General features: G+C 39.1%; 1 protein-coding gene across 5 annotated transcripts in view; it reads right to left on the bottom strand.

Annotated features, from left to right (window-relative positions):
- The window catches only part of HELZ (helicase with zinc finger), a 92,008-nt gene extending 72,983 nt beyond the window's left edge, over positions 1-19,025 (bottom strand). For 2 of the 5 annotated variants that reach the window (XM_069799329.1, XM_069799333.1), the window contains exons 1-2: positions 18,639-19,025; positions 1,267-1,493 (exon numbers count right to left, since the gene is read on the bottom strand). In XM_069799329.1, coding sequence (XP_069655430.1) covers positions 1,267-1,476 — 210 coding nt within the window. In that variant the 5' untranslated portion in view covers positions 1,477-1,493; positions 18,639-19,025. Of the gene's footprint in view, positions 1-1,266; positions 1,494-2,917; positions 2,937-18,638 lie in introns of those variants that run through there. The other 3 variants (XM_069799332.1, XM_069799330.1, XM_069799334.1) reach the window with 3 other exon arrangements.
- Positions 19,026-20,102: the final 1,077 nt, after the last annotated feature.

The raw sequence follows: 20,102 nt of genomic DNA, 5'->3' as shown, positions 1-20,102 counted from the left end.
TGCAATAATTTCTCTATGATGAACATCCAGATAGGTGCCTCACAGGATTTTCAAAGGCATCCAGGTCAGAAACGTATTAAGTACTGCTAAGCGTCTATCTGCATATTGGCCTATGTAAATAATTTTGAGAAGTCAAGTCTGTAGTAACACAACTTCCATTAAAAAAAAAAATCTTAGTTATTTCTGAATCTCTTCCCTGAGGAGCCATAAGATAGGTCACATCTTAATTTAAGAAGTTTCCCAATCCTTGTCTTGCACACTGAATGGTCCAATTCAGCTATCTGTTTAAAGAATGCTTAAAAATGCTCCATAATCAGATGGGCAAGATTTATCTTAAAGCTGCCAAGCAAAGTCTTACAACTTGGCCAAACTTTTTCCATATGGGATGAAACTGTTCATATCCAATACATTAAGATTTGAGATGGACAAGGCCCTTGTAAATCTGTAATAACGTTTCTAAAACAGAAAGGTAAGGAAAATGGTAGGTGCATTAAGCAGATTGTAGATTTATTCTTAAGCACTGTAATGTCTGTTCATTTAAGAAACTGTAGGGCTCTGATGCTTTAAAGGAAGGACATGAATTTGGCAATGGGATCACCTATAATTTAGGGTTATGCCTCTGTAAAGGTTTGTAAATGCAAGGCAAAAGACCCCAGTTTTCACGTTTCCAAAAATTTGCCAGAGCCTAAAAGTTACATCTTTCACCAGATATGCTCTAGCCTAGCCATGGAAAACTAGTATATTATGAAGTATTGAAAGACTAATGTTAGGTCTATGCAAATGGAGCTAAATTAGGTAGGAACTGGCTAGCTGAATTCTGGCATTTCGTAACTTTGAGTGTTTAGATTTGCAACCTTAAATTTCATACTCTTTAAAGATAAGGTAATTTGGCATGTAATTCAGCATAACTAGTCAAGCATAACACCCTAAAACCTGATTTTTTGCCTTCCTAAAATATATTAAAAAAAAAAAAACCACAAAAAAACCACAAACTGTTTGGTTTGGGTTTTTTTGAAGTATTTTTCTTCATTCTTTTAGAGAACTGTGATTCAGACCCAGACTACTTAGAGGTCCCAATCCTGAAAAATAAACAGATCAGGGAAACCTGCAAGACAGAAGCCTCATATATGCTTTAGCAAGAGGGATTCTGTGGCAAACCAACATGCCAATCACAGCAAAACTCTAAATTTTATTTAAATCTTGATGGTACAAGATATTTGATTGTTCTTTCCAGTTCACTAGATACTATTAAAGAGTCACACTCACAAGTTGTAAAAAGGAAGCAATTCTATACAGAAGAGTCTCGATTTTGATGCGGTCGATTTCTGCCTGGCATGCCTCCGGGAGGTGAGCTGGGGGGTACTGGCTGAGGGAAAGGAGAGCCTCTGTGCAATGCTTCACTGCCACTTCATAATCCTGCTGCTTAAGAGATTCACATGCTTGTTCACATGACTTCTCTGGTCTTCTGTCTGCCATGACTCAGGGACAGAATCCTAGAGTGGGGGCAGAGGGGATGATAAAATGTTGGTTAGCTGTATAATGGCAGGACAATTTGCCAACCAACTTCCATTCCCACGTCAAGGTGCTGTATCACATCCCCTTCGTTTTACGCCATTCGCATTTCCTATCCCAAGCTTTCTCACTAACCTACCTCTTCCCAGTCTTTTCTCCATCGCTCCCAGCTCTCAGTTTTGATTCTAATTCAAGAAAGTATTTAAGCCCATGACTGATTTTAAGAATAGAAGTAGTGGTTTCAAATTTAAAGACAGCATGGATTTAAGCACTTTGCTACATAGAGGCTTTTGGGTCTTCACTGGCAATGTGATCTTTGCTTTGGAAGCAATACAACTCATCCGCCAACTGCTCTTTCTCCGAGCCTGCAGCCATTTACTCCAAGACACCTTCCTCTTCAAAGCACTTCTCACCTACGCTCAGGGGAAGGAGCCGCTCTCTCCGGCTGGGTGAAGCACAACACGGATGCTCAAGGATGAATGAGAAAGAACAGGAGGTCAACAGGAAACCACTTGTCTCTTCCTTCAGTTGATTTATTTCCATTTAAGCCTGAGAAAGTCTAGATACCCCTGCCACACCAACACCTTTATGCAGAATTTGGGGGGGGGAGGGCGGCACTGAAACAGTTTTTATGAAAATCTGTATACAAGACAGACAACATTACCTGCCAATAAACTGAGACAAATGGTCATCCACAATCTAAAGCACCAATAGAAAAGCAAAGCGCTTCTATAGTCCATGTCTACATTCTCCCTTCATTGACATAATATTTAAATAGATGATACACATCCCTAGAGACGTACTTTAAAGCTCACTTCACAAAAATGTGTTCTGGTAACTGAAAGAGGAAAAAACATGAGTTCTCATTTTCATTTTTAGCAAGCAGCATACTATCAGTATTTGTGATTATGTATTAACTATTGTGGTTGTCTCAAATAACTATCTTTAGCCCACTTCCACTGCTAAAAACTTCCTTTGTACTTGGTATTTTTAAGTGTTTAAACAAACTAAGGTAAAGTAACTTCGAGAAGTTAATCAGAAGGTCTAATAAATGCATTTCCTTATATGAAAAATAATTCACTATCCCACTTTTCTCATTAACATATGCCTAAGCCAATATACAGTAGAAATGTAAATAAGACTTTTCATATATATTATGTGACAGTGTTCTATCTGTTCCCTTCCATTCTTAAAATTTTATTTTCAGTATCAATACAGAAATATAAAGAAATATAGATTTTTCAAGACAACCACCTTTCCTTTTACACCATTCATATAAAAATTTCTTGTACAACAATGTATCTTCCCAAAAATGAAGGGACACAAGCATGGATATTTTGCAGTTATCCTGATACAAATCTGTGACATATGCCTCTTTCTTAATAATGACCTTGCAAAATACTACCTCATTCATCCAGGTATTTCTTTTTCTGCTAGAAATGAGTTCTCATTTTCAATCAGAATAGGAACAAGGAAGTAGGTTTTGCATTTCCATACCTAAGAGTAAATTCATTCATGAAGTAATTCTATTAACATTAAAGACACTCAGCTGGCTCACTTAAGCACATATTTTCAATTATATAAGTGTTATGTATTCTTAAGCTGTTTATGCAAGGATCCTTTCCTGCTACAACTAAAAATTACATTGATTGCCATTTCACTAACATTTTAGGCCACTGCGAATTTTACAAATCTAGGATGTGGTTCAATAGTAATACAATAGTTGATGTTTTTCTCACGTACATTCTGCTTTCCTCCTAAGGGACTGAAAGAGAGGATTTCATGAACCCTGCTGTACTTTTGATTTCCTCACTTCCTGGCTGACATGTAACCAAAATTCCTTTGACCGAAAGTCTGAGCAGAGCTTCTGTGTGTTTATTCCCAAAGAACTGATTATACACAGATCCCAGCATAACTGACCTGGCCAGCATAACTGATAGGCATTTGAAAGCTATGTTATCCAGCCCGTCTCCAACATGGCACTATGTAAAAGAAAAACATGTTACTTATCAGTTGTCTTATGCTGGCTGTTTTGAGAAATATTGAACTAGTCTGTTTGAGGAGAAGCTGTATTTTAGATGCCCAGACCTACTGTACTGCAAAGGCCACACAATTTCTCTGGTCAACTTGAAGACTTAGAGAGCACTTCAGAGGACATAACTGACCCTGAGCAAAAACCTGTGGATTAAGTTAAGTGGAGCCAAGAGAAGTCCAGACCAGGCTGTTTGGATAACTGGGCTAAACTGAGACACACTATCGGTATTTCAGAGTGTAATTAAAAAAACCTCTGAAGTCACAGTGTATGGGACACAGTGATAGATAAGGAGCTGCGGCAGTGTAATTTTTAAAAAAAAAAAAAATCTAATCCTAACAAAGAAAACCAGTATGTGGAAAATGATACATTCAGGCTCTCAGATTTCATTTCAATTCCATTTATATCTATGCATGCAGACACAAACATGCACATTTACTGGATATTTGCACCATCTACTTCAGACTCCAATCCAGGTGCTCTAAACTGTTCCTTGGAGGCTCTTCCTGCTGACTCTTTAAAAACCCACGCTCCTAGTTGCAGTCCCCTCGGCTGTGCCTAAATTAGCAACTGAGACTAGATTATGTGAATGCGAATCACAACCATGTTTTCCTAAAATCTAGTCTATTGTAGTACCTGACCTACCCATGTTTAAAATTATTTCAGAACAGTTAAAATATTAACAGCCAAGAAATGGAGACACTTGTCAAAAGAAATTTGAGTTTTATAAATGTTTATTTTCAAAAATTTCAAATGTAAAACTGGAATTTCTACATTCACTCCAAGAGTAGAAATTATTACAGATCAACACTGAAAGCTAAAGTGTCACAAGGTCTGTGCTATACTCCCAACTCTCTGCAAAACTGAGCAAATTACTTATGGACTTCACTTATTCCATCTGTAAAGCTGAGATTAAAATACTAAGCATGAAACAGAACAAATGTCAGGATTATTCATTTTCTCAAACTGGCCTGGAAAACCACATGCCAGAAGAGTTCTAAATTCAAATTTGAGTAACAATTTATTCGAACAGCAAAGTTTAATTCAACTTCAAAATTTTGAAAAAACGGTAAACAGGCATATTCTCACTATCTAAAGTTACACATCTAAAATAGGTGGACCTACCTTAGAAATACAGGCACAATGCCTTATCAACAGAGTCTTTATTATCAGTGGTCAATTCAAAGCATTTCTTAGCTTTGAATCATCTCACAGCAGCACCGCTGCCTACAGAAAGGCTCCCAATTTATGCACTCAAGTAAAATATTTAAACCCAGTGCCTGTGAATTCCACCTGGTATGACAGTAAGCATCATGTTGACTAGAGCACATACAGAAGTTTACACAACTCTTCTTCACTGGTTAATCCAGAAATCTAACCCTGGCATTATACTTTGTACCTCCAAAAAACTCCTGCCTTTAAGTAAAAGAAAACTTACTGATCTTACATTTCTTTGAAGGCCAAGTTGTGCTCAGCTTAGTTTCCACAAAATATCATTTTAAAGATCTGGTTAGTTCCAACTGGTGTAACTTAAACCTTGCTGGTTTTTTCAAGAACTGTGAGGGATTTTTTTTTTTTCCCCTACAACTAAAGATTTTCAGGCTCAATATTCCTAATGAGTATTTCGCCTTCTTCCCAAAGGGATTTTGTAAACAAACATGAAAAGAGTAACTAAAATCTAACCTCCAAATAGTACTGTACATTTCCCCTCCAGAAGTGCAGAGGGGGCTGCGAAAGGCAGAAGGGACAGCTTGAGGAGGAAGAGCAATAAACAACGTGATGTACACAGTCATTTATTTTCAAGTAAACATTATGCCTGCTTGGTGCACAGGAGGCTTTTGAAGCCACAGTCTGATGAGTCCAACTTGAAACTAAAAATCAGTGTAGGAGGAGAGAACATCGTGAACTAAAATTTTAGTGTTTCACAGTGGTTTAACTCATGACTGTGCACTTCCATGCTTCACAGCTTACTGATGTATTTTATGGAATCAAAGAGTCCATACATTAAGATAATGATAAGTTAAAGCATGTGACAGTTTCTAAAAAATTTCAAACAGATGCTTTTTCAATTCACTGTAAAGCATCTAGCCAGATAACTCTCGCTGTACTTCATAAACAAACAGATTAGAGGGCACAATGCTGTTCCTATTAATGTTATTGGCAAAATTCCCAATGTCTGCCAAGACAGAAGGATCAGATCCAAGGTCTCGCATGCCAAGCTGACAAACAGTAGACAAGTCAGTAAATATTTGCATATTTTAACCAGACATTAACATCTCTTGTAAAGATTTATGCTAAAGCAATGATGTTCAACTTGCAGTCCTACAGTGAGACTGGTAGGAATTTACTGTCAATTGAATATACTTCAAGAGCCGCATCCTGGGATTCACAAACTGAAGCAAATGAATGAGACCCATTGCCATGGGGAACATGCAGGGAAAGAGCCTCTCCAGCTGCCTCCCATTACAATCCATAACCCTTCAAACAGTTCTGCTGTGAGAAATAGGCACCCAAATATTCCTTGCCAAAGCTATGCAGCTGTGTTCTCCTGTTAACAGCCTACTGTACTGCAGGAAAGGAGAGGAGAAGAAGGGTTTGCCATTCCATTGCCTAGTGCGGTCAAGCTGGCACAGGCTCAGAGAAAGCAGGGCAGGAATTCAACTCATCCTGCCCCTCTCTAAGGAAATGTGTGCAGTGACCACACTGTCTTTCCTAACCCTTTGTGATTTTTCAGCCCTCCTCGCAAACTGGAAAAGTTGGCCACCAAACTGGACAGAAGTTTTAAACATAATAAATTCAGGTAATAAATCAAGAAAAGACAGCTGTTTTATCATAACTTCCCAGCAATTTCTTTTAAGAGGCAAGAAGAGACCTACTAGATCTATTTTTGAGGCTGGTTGCTCTGCTGTCCTTCCCCAGTAACTTTTGATCTTCAAGTGAATTGGAACTGAATTTCACAGAAGTCTAAAGGGTCTTGAAGATGCTGCAAGTTTTGTGAAAAATATGTAACAACACAGATAACAGAATCAGACTTCTTAGGTCCACCCAGGGAAAGGATGTTATAATTCAGCCTCTTATTGATAAAAGAATCAGACTTTTTAGGTCCACCCAGGGAAAGGATGTTATAATTCAGCCTCTTATTGATACCAAGACATCAGTTACCCATCAATTACTGCTATGTGCTGCCATTTACCCAAGGAGAGAGAGCGCTGTACCAAAATATCACTCACCAGGAGAAGAAAAACCTTATTTATCTTTCTTGTCCATAATGATAGAAGCCATAAACTGCATTCATTAACTTAACTGCTCAGGGATCCATCCGGTAGTTTCCAGGTTTCACTAAAGCAGTTTCCAAACTTCTCAAGACTATAAACATTAGCAGTACACATCGCACAGCTTTTTGAAATTTGTTACTGAAAATTGAGATGTAAGCAATACATATATGAAGGCCTCAAAAATTTGTTGTTTCCATAATACAGAAAAGTAATATTTGGGAAGTTAGAAAGTTACTACAGACACAATCCCTGTGACTGAAGAGTCTTCTAGTTCCCTCTCACTCAAAATTATCAGGAAAAGACTGACAAGATACTTTAATTTACACAGGCATGGAAAGATCTGAGTTCATTATTAATAATCTGGCTTAATTACAATACATTGAGTAAACTACACAATAAAAATTTTAGCTACTATGAACATGCCAACATTACAGTTAAAAATGATGGGTCACTGAAATTCAACTATCAAGACTCTGCAAACAAACCACATTTGTCAGTCCATATACTAAAAGAGGGAATAATAATACATTTTTCTACTGTTACATCATATTATACAGTTGCTCTGGCATCTCTAGTGATCCTATCCTGAGGCATGCTTGCACCTCTAGATGTTATGTAATTGTTGTTGTAGTACTCCAAAATACCACTCAAGTACCTTTAGATTACTAAATTAAGATTAAACACCGATTTATTTTCCTTACCTATAGTGACAGAATAAACTTATCTTTGCCTTAAGACAAAAAAAAGCATTTTATTCAAGCCTCCAGGAAGGAATAAAATACAGCTGCACAAAACACAGAAGCCACTTACAGACACAGAAAAAAATGCACTTTCCTAGCGTCATGACATACATCATAAACAATCCCACACTCAGAAATCATTTAATAAAGTGAGAGTAGATAATGATAGTGCACTATACCAATGTGAAAGTCTTAGCAGAACAGAGAGAAAAACTATGGTGCATCTTTCATGTGCAAGGTGCAGAAAAGAATAATATAAAAGGTGCTTTGCTTTTTTTTATTTTAAGAAAAATATAACAGCAGAGATCTTATGCACTCATTTACTGCAATTATGGCTGAAGTCAGTAATATTAGTTATACACGGTGCTCAGAAATGTACTGCACACCTTACAGAACAAATACAAAAGTCTCCACCCTTAAGAGAGGACAATCTAATCAGTTTTCTGAAATAACTGAATTACTCTGGTTAATGTTGTACAACTCCAGGCAAAATGACCCTACTTTAAATTCCAAAAATGATGTTAAATCTGAAATGGAGCATACAGAATAAGGAAAGCTTATTTCAAGGTTTTATTATATAGCATAATAGCAAGAACTTCTGCTACATGGCCTCTATGGAACATGATTTCATTGCTTGATTTCAGTCAGGAAGGGCAAAAAACAGGAATTAAAAGGTTCATGATGCCCCCTACCATTAAATACTTAGATTATCCTTCCGTGTTGACAAACCAAAGACAGCACCATAAATTGGGAGGACAAGTGATCTCTGGCCACATAAATGGAGCCTTGAGTCTGATCCTGTAAACTTGATGTATAGAATAAACACATCCACATTTACTGAAAAAGGAGGAACAAGTGCCTGTGGGTGGTTTACCATTCACAATATAGCAGCAATTGAAATTAAGAGCAAATGCCTTCCGCATCTGGACCCTCTGTTCTTTAAATCACTTTACATACATCACAGATAGTAACAAGTTAGATTTCATTGCATGTCAGTTATGATTTTAGTACAGACACTTTATTAAGTGATTATTAACACTTTATTACCTTTACTAATCTCTTATTTTCATTTTGGAAATAGCAGCAGAAAGAACAACCTATACAGCCAGCAGCAGCAACACTTACACATGCACAAACTGGCTATCTTTGGCTCAAAATCTGAAAATAACTCATGGCCTCAGCACTTGTAATGACCCCATCCACCACGTAAGTATCCCTAATATCTTCATTTCTTGACTTTAAAATGATCCTTTTTCCACACAACTGTCTGAAAACATACCTATCTTGATGAAACTAAGCAAAATACATGGCAAGTGAAAGCACAACATCTACTTGGCATGTACTCCCTTTGTCTGAAAGCCATCCGTAACTGACAGACACAAGATTCCTAGTTACACAAAGCAAATATATATACATACTGCATTCATTAAAATTACAGTACAAATACTACCACTTTGATACTCAAAGGTTGTGTAATGACAAAAGTATCTGTACAAGCTTATGTTGGCTCTCCTGTGTGTCTGCATTATGATATAGCCTTAACTGTATTAGTCACATACTACATTTTCCAAGGGCTACCTGGCAGAATGAGCAGGCACAACAGAGGCTGCCTGCTTAATGGACATCTAGTTAAATACTTCAGCATAGGGCCTAAGGCCTTATTTACTGCATGTTACTCAAATCGCATTCTCAGGACTGCATTTTAATGTTTTCATTAACTTTCAATAATGCTTACGAATACTGTGACCAAGCACTTCACAAGTATTAAGAAAATATCTTCACCCTTCTGACATAATTCCCATTTTACAAAGAATTAAGACATTAAAACACATTAAAGCCAAAAGTTTCTATAAACTTCTTACATTCTGATTAAGACAACTAAAAGTGATTTTTCCCCGTTATGCTCTGCCCTGTACTATATAGCCATTTATAGGATCAAAGCAGAACACCCAGTGTCTGCAGAGTGACTTATGAGTATTCAGCATTTCTCTACATCACAACATGGGAGCGTTCTGTATTAGAAATACAGAAAATGAAGTGTAGGAAAGACAGGGCTTAAGTATGGTTTGTCTTTTTTTTTTTTTTTTTCCTATTCGCTACTCCATTTCTGAACCACTTTCTAATTTATGCAAATAGTGAAACTGTATTCCAACAAACAACTGTATTAGCATTATAAAATAAATTATCTGTACCCACACATTATAGCCTCCCTTCTACTTCTTTCTTTCTAACACTAATATTTTTCAATCTCAATCTCCTTGTTCAGCCACATTTATTCTACATATCCTGCGAAAAACTGCATTTTGCACCTTCTGTTTAAATCCAGTCACTGCTTCCTCTGTGCTGCATGAAAGTAGAGCTGGTAGGAAAGAGGAACTGGCTATCGGGAGTACAGAAGGGGAATTCTCTGTGCTCTCATTTTTGTCCAGATCATACCAGGAAGGAATGCAGAAGCCCTAGCCTTCCAATTGGACAGAAATCCTATTTAGCTCAGGCTGAAGTATATTCACTGCAGGGACGATCTTTTAGATTTGTACTAAATGTTGATTTGACCAATGCTGAGCGGATTTTCACAGGGTTGATAACAAGTATATCCTTGGCAGAAATGTCATACTATACCACATCTGAACTTTTTACAAAGCAGAACTATAGGTCATTAGAATTCTTTTCTATTTTGTTCTGGACATAAGAATATATTTTTTGCTCAATTTTTAGTAAAGACTGAATCATGTTGGCAGAACCCTCCAGTCCTTCTACAGAACCCAAAAAGTCAGACTGCGATAGACACCTACCATGGGAAATTTCAACCCAAATAATTAAAATTTGGCAAGTAATAACGAACTGAAACGAGGAGTATGTCATAGTAAGCATCAGGTAACATAATAATAGGTGGTGTTTCTGCCCCACCTAAAGTTCTTTTGGCTCCTTCATAGAAAATCTTCACGTAAACAATCTTTCATAATAACTGGTTAACAGCAGCAGTTTGTATTCCATATACCTATATATTCTTACTGCTTTTTGAGAGCAGAGTTTCTCACTCTTATCCAAGATGAGGGCATTTTAATTGAAATATTGTCCCATGGTTACCATTTTATCCCCATAACAACATCACCAATTACTTACTTTAAAAAAATGCATTAGAAAAGTAATTTAATCTTTGCTTCTCTTAATGAAATTTGCCAGAGAAAAACAAAGGGAAAAATCAGCACTGCATGACCAGCCAGCTCTCCGTGGAGCAGCACCAACCTACAAGTCTCAAACTCAAACACACTTTGCAAAGAATACAGCATTCATATTCTAAAAGCTGTTTTAAACCTCATAATCCACAACTTTATAAACTACTTGTAGCAGAACCTCCTTTTTAAACACTTGAATAACAGAACATGGCCATGTTTCTGAGTGCACATTTCTCATTATAGTGTTTAATAATAATTTTGACCAAAAAAAGTGAACACCATTAATCTTAAGGACTTACACAGTTATGCAATTACCAATATTCTTCTCCGCTGAGTCATAAGAAATGCCAAAAGTCCTTTTTGAGAAATGTCTGCTGTATGACATATAGGTACATCTGTGTATGTGTGACTAAACATCTGTCACCTAATTTTCAAAATGCCAAGCAAGTACAAAACTGTGTTCCCAAGGAATGCAAAGTGGAGTCAAGGAAGATTCCCAAGCATAATTTCAACACAAAACACATATCAGAATGTTTACAAATGTATTTCATAAGTTTAAATGCAACACATATCACAAAGTTTTCCACATGCTCATTGAATTTGCCACTAACACAGCACTGTCTTCAGAGAGCACCTGACCACAGTTCATTTGCCAAAGTTCACCAATTTTATCAGACAGAATCAAAACTAGCAGTTCCTAACCTTCAGTCTTGTGTTCAATTCACAGCTTCCTCTAATACAGCTGTATTTGGATTTCAGCAATAAAAGTATTTTTAAAATGAAGAAATTATTTCCTCACAGCATATCCCCTTTTGGAAAACCCTGTGCAAACTCCAAAGCTCAGTGGGTTCAATCCAAGTTTTTTCTTAACAGGGATATCACAGCAATGCTGAAACAGTCTTCCTCAAATGTCAAACTTTCATTTTCATAGAAGACCTTTCTCTACTCTTGACATGTCCCAGTATTGCAAAGCAGCACACCCCTATGACTAGGAGACCTATCTGAAGAACACAGCTTTGATCACCAGTGCAAATGCAGATGCTACAGGTATATATCACAGTTTTACAGTTGGATTAAAAAAAAAAAAAGCCCTATGTTCATTTTGTTTGACATGCAAAATATGAATCATTCTTTAAATCCACTCAAGAGGCAAAAGAATGTAAAAGTCTTCATGCTGAATATCAGTTATATTGCACAGTTATAGTGAACAGTTCACAAATCAAACATAGAAATAAGCCAGAAAGTTGTGTCACAAAACAGGAAAATCTTCTTTCAATATACCTCAGTCTTCATTGCAACATTATAATGAACTTAAATTTATTATAGTAGTGAATAATACTGTGACTGAGTTTTTTCTTACGCATTTATACAGTGCTTAGCACAAAAGGGTCCTACCATAACAGATTTAATAACACAATCATGCCACCCACAGATACTCCAAACACATCTTTCCCAAAACCATACCTATTATGTAACTGCATATGATATTTTTGTGTGCTGTTTTGAAAGTTCAAAGCAATAACTAACCTCCACCACTAAAAATTGCTATCTTTCTTGGAAATAACCTTTGAAATTCGTTTTTACATGACTGTGCTTCAAATGGTTTGGCATAATATAGCTAAGCCTGATTTGGGGAGTTGTCTTCTAACTCTGTATTTTAATGATATTAACCCTTCTGTATCCGGATAATGCTTTTGTAACGTCCCTGTTTCCTCTCCTCAAATGCACGAACACGACACTACCAATAGGTTCAATTTTTAGACCCCTCCTGGGAATAGAATATGGATTCCCAAGTTCTCCTCACACAGCAAACCCTATGGGCAACAACATAACTTGTATCCAACACACCGCAAGTTCCCAATGGCATTCACTCTACTCATTCCTTTTGAAATGAACATTAGAGATTCAGTCACGTATTTTAAACCCCACTCAAAGAACAGACATCAGCAGGAATGAGTAACGATCCTACTGTGGTTAATGGCATAATTCTGACAAAACTTCGGAAGAAGAAAAGCGGTGTCTAGCCCAGCTAAACAAATATAAACAAAACTACAGCCAAGTAGTATCAGTCAGTTCAAACGACAAAACAAATGTCCTGCACCATTCCAAATATGTGAGTGTCTTAAGATATGGCCAGAGTAGTTACCTCAAAACCATCAGCACAAACAACTATAATCAAAAACATCACATCAATAAAATACCCACAGCACTCGGCTACAACACTGTGTTAGCACAGATTCAGAAGTATGCTAAAAAAAAGCATTCCCCTTAATGACCTCCCTTTGTAGACAGTGAGAAAAGCCCAACAAATTCTGGGTCCTGAGATGGCAGGGAAGCAGATGCAAGGCAGCTATCGTGGCTGGTCAACAGTATTTGGGAATCCCAGATAGCTGATGGGGAATTTAGTTGAGAGCAGCAAAGGAACATTACTTGGGAACAAAAGCACGCTGCCTGTCCCTGTCCCCCCCAAATTATCCCAGGATAAAATGAAGTTTTCATTTACAAAAATACAGATTATCTTACATTAAGTGAGAAGCTATATACGGAAGAAGCATTATTTTATATGCAGCCAAAACCACTATGCTTTTCACTTGTGGCATTCTCCATTTACTATATCCACAAAGATTTGCTACTTTCTTGGTCTGCTGATCCACTAAATATTTTCCAGCAAATTAAACACTCTTGCCGCATTACCAACAACCAAGATTCTCAAAAATAGCTCTTGTTGTGTTACGTATTTTGCTTTTGCCATGGGGTCTGAAGGGCTCTGAAAGATCTTCTAAGCATATTTAAGCAGTGTAATTTTTAGTGGTTTGATGAATCCAGTATTTTTGCTGTATACAACTATGAAAAAAACCAAACCTGGTGAAATTCACAGACTGAAAGATCATTTCTAAGTAACACTTACCCTAACTACCATAAAATCAGCTCAGACGAATCCACACACTGCTCACATTTCTATCCTCCAATTCCTGCCGCTCCAACATTCAAAATTTCATACCTAACATAATTCTATTATTCTTTTTCTTCCAGTGTTTAGTCATTACAGCTCTGAGAATCATTAGCCTTCCTTCTGCTTACAAAACAGGAGAGATCATGAAATTTATTTCCCCAAACCGCATATAAGCCAAAGATTAAAAACATCCACCTCAGTCACATCATTCTTCATGCAAGCAGTACTTCCTGAGACTAAGAGAAACAAATCGCACAACAGTTTACAGTAACATCTCCAAAACATCTCTTTACATAAAATCACTTACAAAAACTCTTGCTACCAACGCAGCAGCACTGTATACCTACTGCTTCTTGGAAAAGCTCTATAGTTCAGTGTTGTTAATTCTAAATTATCTTCTTGCTAAAATACCAGTCTTCTAATATCTGACAAAGACTCCAAGCCACTTAGAAAATTTCATAGTTTGTACTCATTCAGAAGTAGGATGGGGCCATAGTAACCACTCGAACTTTTTAGTCATGAAATGGAACCTCCCAGTATAGTAAAACTACATTTAAGAAGGAAAAAGATTTAAATCCTTGATTTCTTATCTGGCTTTCCTGTCCAAAGTTTGCAATTTGGTATTTTGGAGGACTCTGAGAAAAGACTGGATAAATAACCAGCACATTTCTATTAAATTTATGACAATGAATTTGCATAAGAAATTGTAGAGAAATATTTGGATATTATGTTGTAGCCACATTAAGTATCCTTTAAGTCCAACTAGCAGTGCAATACAAATGCAACAGAAAAACAAATTCTCACCTATGGGTAATTACAATCCTCCTGCTTAAATTCCTAAGCACTTCTTTTCCTACAGTAATATTCACTTTTCTGTGTGTCTCAGACATGAGTGATTGCTTCTCGTTGAAGCCTCATGTTGCATACATTTGTGTGAAGAGAAGACGAAAGCTCAGTAAGCAAGACTGGTTTTGAATAAGGAACTTGAGTTACATATCAATACTATCCTAATAAAATCACCAGAAGCTGGCCTGTTTCTGTGGAGTGGTCTGACCTTGCAGACTCCTAATTTCACTATCTATAAAGTTTAGTTATTTCCTTCCTCCTCCTCCAAAATAAATACTAGGAGAAAACAAGTGTTTACTTTCCCAGTCAAAATCTCCAGAAGACCAAGCATTCCTTCATTTTTTTTAATTCCATACCAATGCCGTGTGCAAACTTCTTAAAAAGCAGTCTCTTTTTCCATATTCTCTCTCTTTTCTTCCTTGCTGAAAAAAGCATGACAACTGCAGAAGTCTACCAAAGGCAGTAAGAAATCAAACATATAAAGTATGATGTCTTCAAATGTATGTCATTGATATACATAAACACAAGCGCTGACTACTGCCAAAGGCCACAGAAGAAATAGCAAGACAAACAAGAACAAAAATAGAAAGGTCTTGTTTGTTCTGATAATCTAACCCATACTACTTCCATTTAAAGGGGAAAAATACATATACCATGTAGTGATAATGGGATCTTGCCTTAGGACCTCAACAAAAGAGGTGAGAAACGATTAAACAGTTATAATACGCAAGCAGGGGAAGATTGGGAATACAAAATTTGCTATTTTCTCCCCCACAATGACCCACTAGCAACCTTGCACAAAGAGGAACACTGAAGATCTGCTTCCAGCAACAAGCCTTTAACAACGTTAGGAAAAACCTAAGGACAGGATTCACGTTTACTAGGATTCTTGGCCTACTGATCCCCAAGGCAGGGGGAATGCCAGCTGTCCAACTACTCTATCCCTAAGCTAGATAAGAATGACACCATCCTTCCTTCTTGTTCTCCAAGCCAGCTCCCACAGCTTTCCCTAGTTATTCAGGCTGTACACAGGGGACAGGATTTAAATGATTACAAAAGACTTTTCTAATTTAGATTTCACTCCTGCTACCAGACCTATTAGGTACCACCGACCTCAGGAGGGAATGCCAGTGAGGTGAAAGATTCAAGGGCTTTCAACTAATAATCTGAATTGCTCCAGCAATTGCTTCTGCCATTACTAAAATCAAAACACCTAGAATAAAGTGCAGGAGCAAATGTAAGATGGTAGTAAACAATGAATAAAAAGAAAAAAGAAACCACGCTAAGTCAGAAAGAATATCCAACTATAATTGCAAAGGGGATTTTAGTAACAAAAATAATTGCCAATGACGGAGAAAATATTTCATCAGACGACTAAATTAACAGAGTTGGAATTAGTAGTAATATTGCCTAGCTCTTACATAGTCCCTTTCATCCACAGGCATTAAGACTCCTTACAAGTTGGTAAGATTCACTATTCCTATTTGAAATTCCTTCAAAAGGAACCATAAACAGGTGAAGTGATTTGCATCAGGCTGTCCACATCTCTTGAGCACTAGGCCTGTACCCTATCCACTTGGAAATATTACCTTTTCAAACCTTCCAGACACTGTTACTTAGATTTTTTGAGATAGGAATTTCTCCATGAATCTAACCTTCAAGCAGAAGCCCTCTCCAAGCTACAACCCTTCTCCTACTAATACAGATCCCAAAGCCCAGGAGCAACTTCTCTGAAACCAATGAGATTTTACAAAGGGAAAGGATCTTCCATGACAGATCAAGAAGCAAAACCGGGACAAATTACAGATTAAGATGCTGTTTCCACATCTCCCTTTAATTTTTAGTCTGCTGGGGAGAGACTAAAACAAGCCACCTGCCCCCCCAACTCCTCCCCCCCCCCAAAAAAAAACCCAAAAACCCAACCAAAAAAAACCAACGAAACCAGCTATTACAACCTTTCAAGTCCTAGAGCCATCTCTTTAATAAGCCTCTTTCATAGAAAAATTCATCTGGCTCACTTAAAAAGGCACGGTGTCCATGTGAATTAAAGGAGGGGAAATACACACTGTACGTTTCATAAGTCAAAAAAATTCACGGAGGTGAGGAGTGATAATAGAAATGTGATTTCAGCTAGGAAAAAAGAAAAGTAATTACTGCTTTCATAACAAATTACAAAGAGAACTCAATTTTATCAGTAATAACACATAAAATGTTCCTTCACTTGCCAATAAAGAAAAACTGTTCTGCTAATTAAAGTTCAACAAAAAAAGCTTAACTCGACTTTCACCACTCACAGTTTCTGTGCTGTAAAAGCTAAGCCTACCAAAGTCTGATTGACCTAAGAGTGAATCCCTCAGTTTGCATCCAAGGAGGGGGAGGGAAGGTGGTGGTCACTTGTACACTTTCCCCTCATCTAAGTTTCAACTGCACATTCAAAATCAGCTCCTCGCTGCAAAGGACCAGCAAGGTGCCCAGCATCCCCAGACTATTCCAACCAAACAAGCTTTGCCATTGAAAAAAAAAAGAAACCAAAAACAAAACCCAGAGTTTTCATTCACAATCTGCTATGACTCAAAAGTACTGAAACAACTGAATTTAGAACACATTATTTTAAAACCTCCTTGTTCTACCAATCAGCCTTGGAAAATAATGCAAACTTGCCAAGTATCACTTCATTTAATTGGGGGGGGGTGGGGTGGTGGTGGTGTTAATTTTACAAAGCAATATGTCTTTTCTTCATATAAATGAAGGGGGGGGGGAATATTTTATCCTTTGCCTTGTTTAAATTATACTATTTATTAAGAACAACAACATTAGAAGACCCCAACAATTCAAACCATCCCAAGAAGACTAGCCATGATGCACTCAATCTGTCAACGGGGATATTCATTTTTAGGACACTTTTGTGTCTTACAGCTGAATTCTTTTACTTCTTCAATGAAAAGCAAAATATATTATGCTATTTTAAAACTTCACCTCAAGCTTGCTGTACCTCTGATAATGCAAAAATCCTATTACCTTGTGACCTCTTACTCAATTTGTCATTAACTGGAAAGCAACTTTGCAACTGTTTCCCTGCAGTTACTTCTTAATTTCCATCAATGATATGTTTAATCATGTTACTACAATCAAACAACAGTTTGACTAACATTGCATTGAAGCCAAACAACTTCACTCATTTGGAAATTTTAATAAAAGGACATGACCCACCCCAGGAAGGGTAATGTATATCCTTCCCCTACGTGGGGATTTGCCCTAAACATACATACATGTATATATAAATGTATCTATATGGTCTCTGTTGGAGGGCTGTATTGCAACCAGCAGTATAAACTCTCCTATTTTCAGTTTCACAACAGTTGCATCGTATAAAAGGCGATCTCAGGATCTGCGTTAGACCTCCCAACTTCTAGCCACTCGGCCCTGACAAAGCCTCCTGCAGAAGACAAAAAATAGAAGCTTATCTGCCATCCTTCAACTGCTCCCAGGGTTAATTTTACAACAGCTGGTAAATTATTTCAATTTATTTTTCCATCCTTCGACAAACCCTACCTAAACCATTATTTTTTTTTTTACTTCTGTTTTATGATTGTTATTTCCTGGCTGTCCCTAGCCGTTCCCTCCCGCCCCGCCCGGTACAAAAACAAAGCTGACTCCCACCCCTCTCCGTGTGTCGTCGTCGTCGTCCCCCCCACCTCCCTCCCTGACGGAGCACCCCCGGAGCCAGGGGAAGCCGGGGTTGTGCAAGGCATCTCGGCTCTCCAGGCTGGCCCCTCCGCCTGCCCCCGCTGTGCCGGGCTCAGGGCCGCCCCGGGCCGCCCGCCGGCGGCTGCGGGCCCCCGGGAGAGCGCGGCAGCCCCCGGGGCTCCGGCCGAGCCCGCCCGTAAACAGCCCCCGAGCGGCTGCCGCTGCAGGCCCCTCCGCAGACACAGGGCCCTCTCCAGCCGGCACCGCTCAGCCTCCGGCCCGGCCGGCAGCCCTCGTTCGACCGCTGGACCGGCTGCGGGGCACCGAAGGTTCCCCGAGGCCTCCCCGGAGCTCTCACCAGCCGGGCCCGGCCGCCCCCGGCCCCCGCGGGGGGCGAATGGGGAAGTCCTGACTTACCTGTCATTACTTTCTACGCCATCTTGGATCCACTTGTCAACGTCCCCACAAAGCATTGTGGGAAAGCCCTCCCCCGCCCTCCTCCCGGCCCGGCGGCCAGCGGGGGAAGGCGGAGAGCGACGGGCCGCTCTGGACGGGACCGGCGACCGGGAACGGGACCCTCGGCCCCGTCCGCGACACGGCGGGATGAGGCGGCGGCTGACGGAGGGCAGCCCCAAGCTCCGGCCCGCAGCTCTCCCCTCACGCAGCGGCGCGAGGCGCCACTGCCGCGCCGCTCGGGCTGGAAACCGGCAACCGCGGGTTATTTTTTAGGTTGTTTTCTTTCTTTTCTGTTGGGGTTTTTTTTTTTTTTCCGCCCCCTACCCCTTTTCTTGGGAATCGTGTTACTACCTCTACACGCACGCAGCAAGCGCCAAGCCCGCCGCGGGGAGAGGCGCTGCGCGGCCGCGGAACCGGCGCGGACCCCGTTCTCCTCAGGCAGGGTATGAGGTGCGCACACGCGTAGAGAAGGTCCCGCCCGGTAAGCTGCGAGACGAAGTCCACCTGTGCTGAAAGCGGGGTTTTTTTCTCTTTTTTTCTCGCGGTTATTCTACTGTTGTGGGAGGTTTTTTGGTGGTTTGTTGGGTTTGGGGTTTTGGTTTTGTTTTTTTTTTTAAAGTTACTGCCCTTAAACTTGCAGAAACCCGGGTCTGTGTGCGAAGGCTGCGGCCAGGTCATGGAACAGCTCGCGTTGTACATCGTGTTTTAAAACCCCATCTGCTTTTGCTGAAGGACTGTTGGTAATGCGTTTCTGGCTGCGCATGAATCCCAGAAACTGCTTTGCATAACAGTTTTATTTTCACGGAGTAATCTTCCCTGTTAGCTGTGTTTTCAAAATGTTTGGCAATCAATTCTTAATACCTATGCTGTTTTGCAAACTGGCTTTTTCAAGGCGTTACTGGCTCAGCTGCCATGGATGGGTGCCCCTCGCTCTGCATAGGCCATCGTGCTTTAGGGCAAAGTGGACGAGAAATTGGGGGAAAGCAGCTTACTTTGGGATCTTAATAAAGTTTATCAACAAAACAGGATTTCAGTGTTTTTAAAAAACTTTTCCTTCTACTTTAATTAAAGTAAGATCCAGATCATTTTAGTATTGGATTTTCCTAAATACATTTATATTTAAATTTACATTTAACGCCTCCTAACTCTTTGAAGAATAACCACCAGCCAAGTCTCTGATGCATTGCCACTGCAAGAAGATACTTGTGCCCAAGCATATTTTCAATATTCATCAGCAATGCATTTATAAAGAGAGAGCTCCTTGCAAAAATGTAAATGCAGAAGGAAATAAACTTAAAGAAATCCTTTGCATTTGCAGCCCCAGACTTAAATCAGTCCACTTTTTAACTCAACTTTATAAATATGGTGGGAAGTATAGTTAACTGTTTCAGTGCCCTCCAGGAGGCCGTGCCAGAGGGGAGTGTC

Source organism: Haliaeetus albicilla, chromosome 12 (assembly GCF_947461875.1).
Source record: "Haliaeetus albicilla chromosome 12, bHalAlb1.1, whole genome shotgun sequence".
In the NCBI taxonomy this organism is placed as follows: domain Eukaryota; kingdom Metazoa; phylum Chordata; class Aves; order Accipitriformes; family Accipitridae; genus Haliaeetus; species Haliaeetus albicilla.
This window is presented reverse-complemented; position numbering and strand designations above follow the sequence as displayed.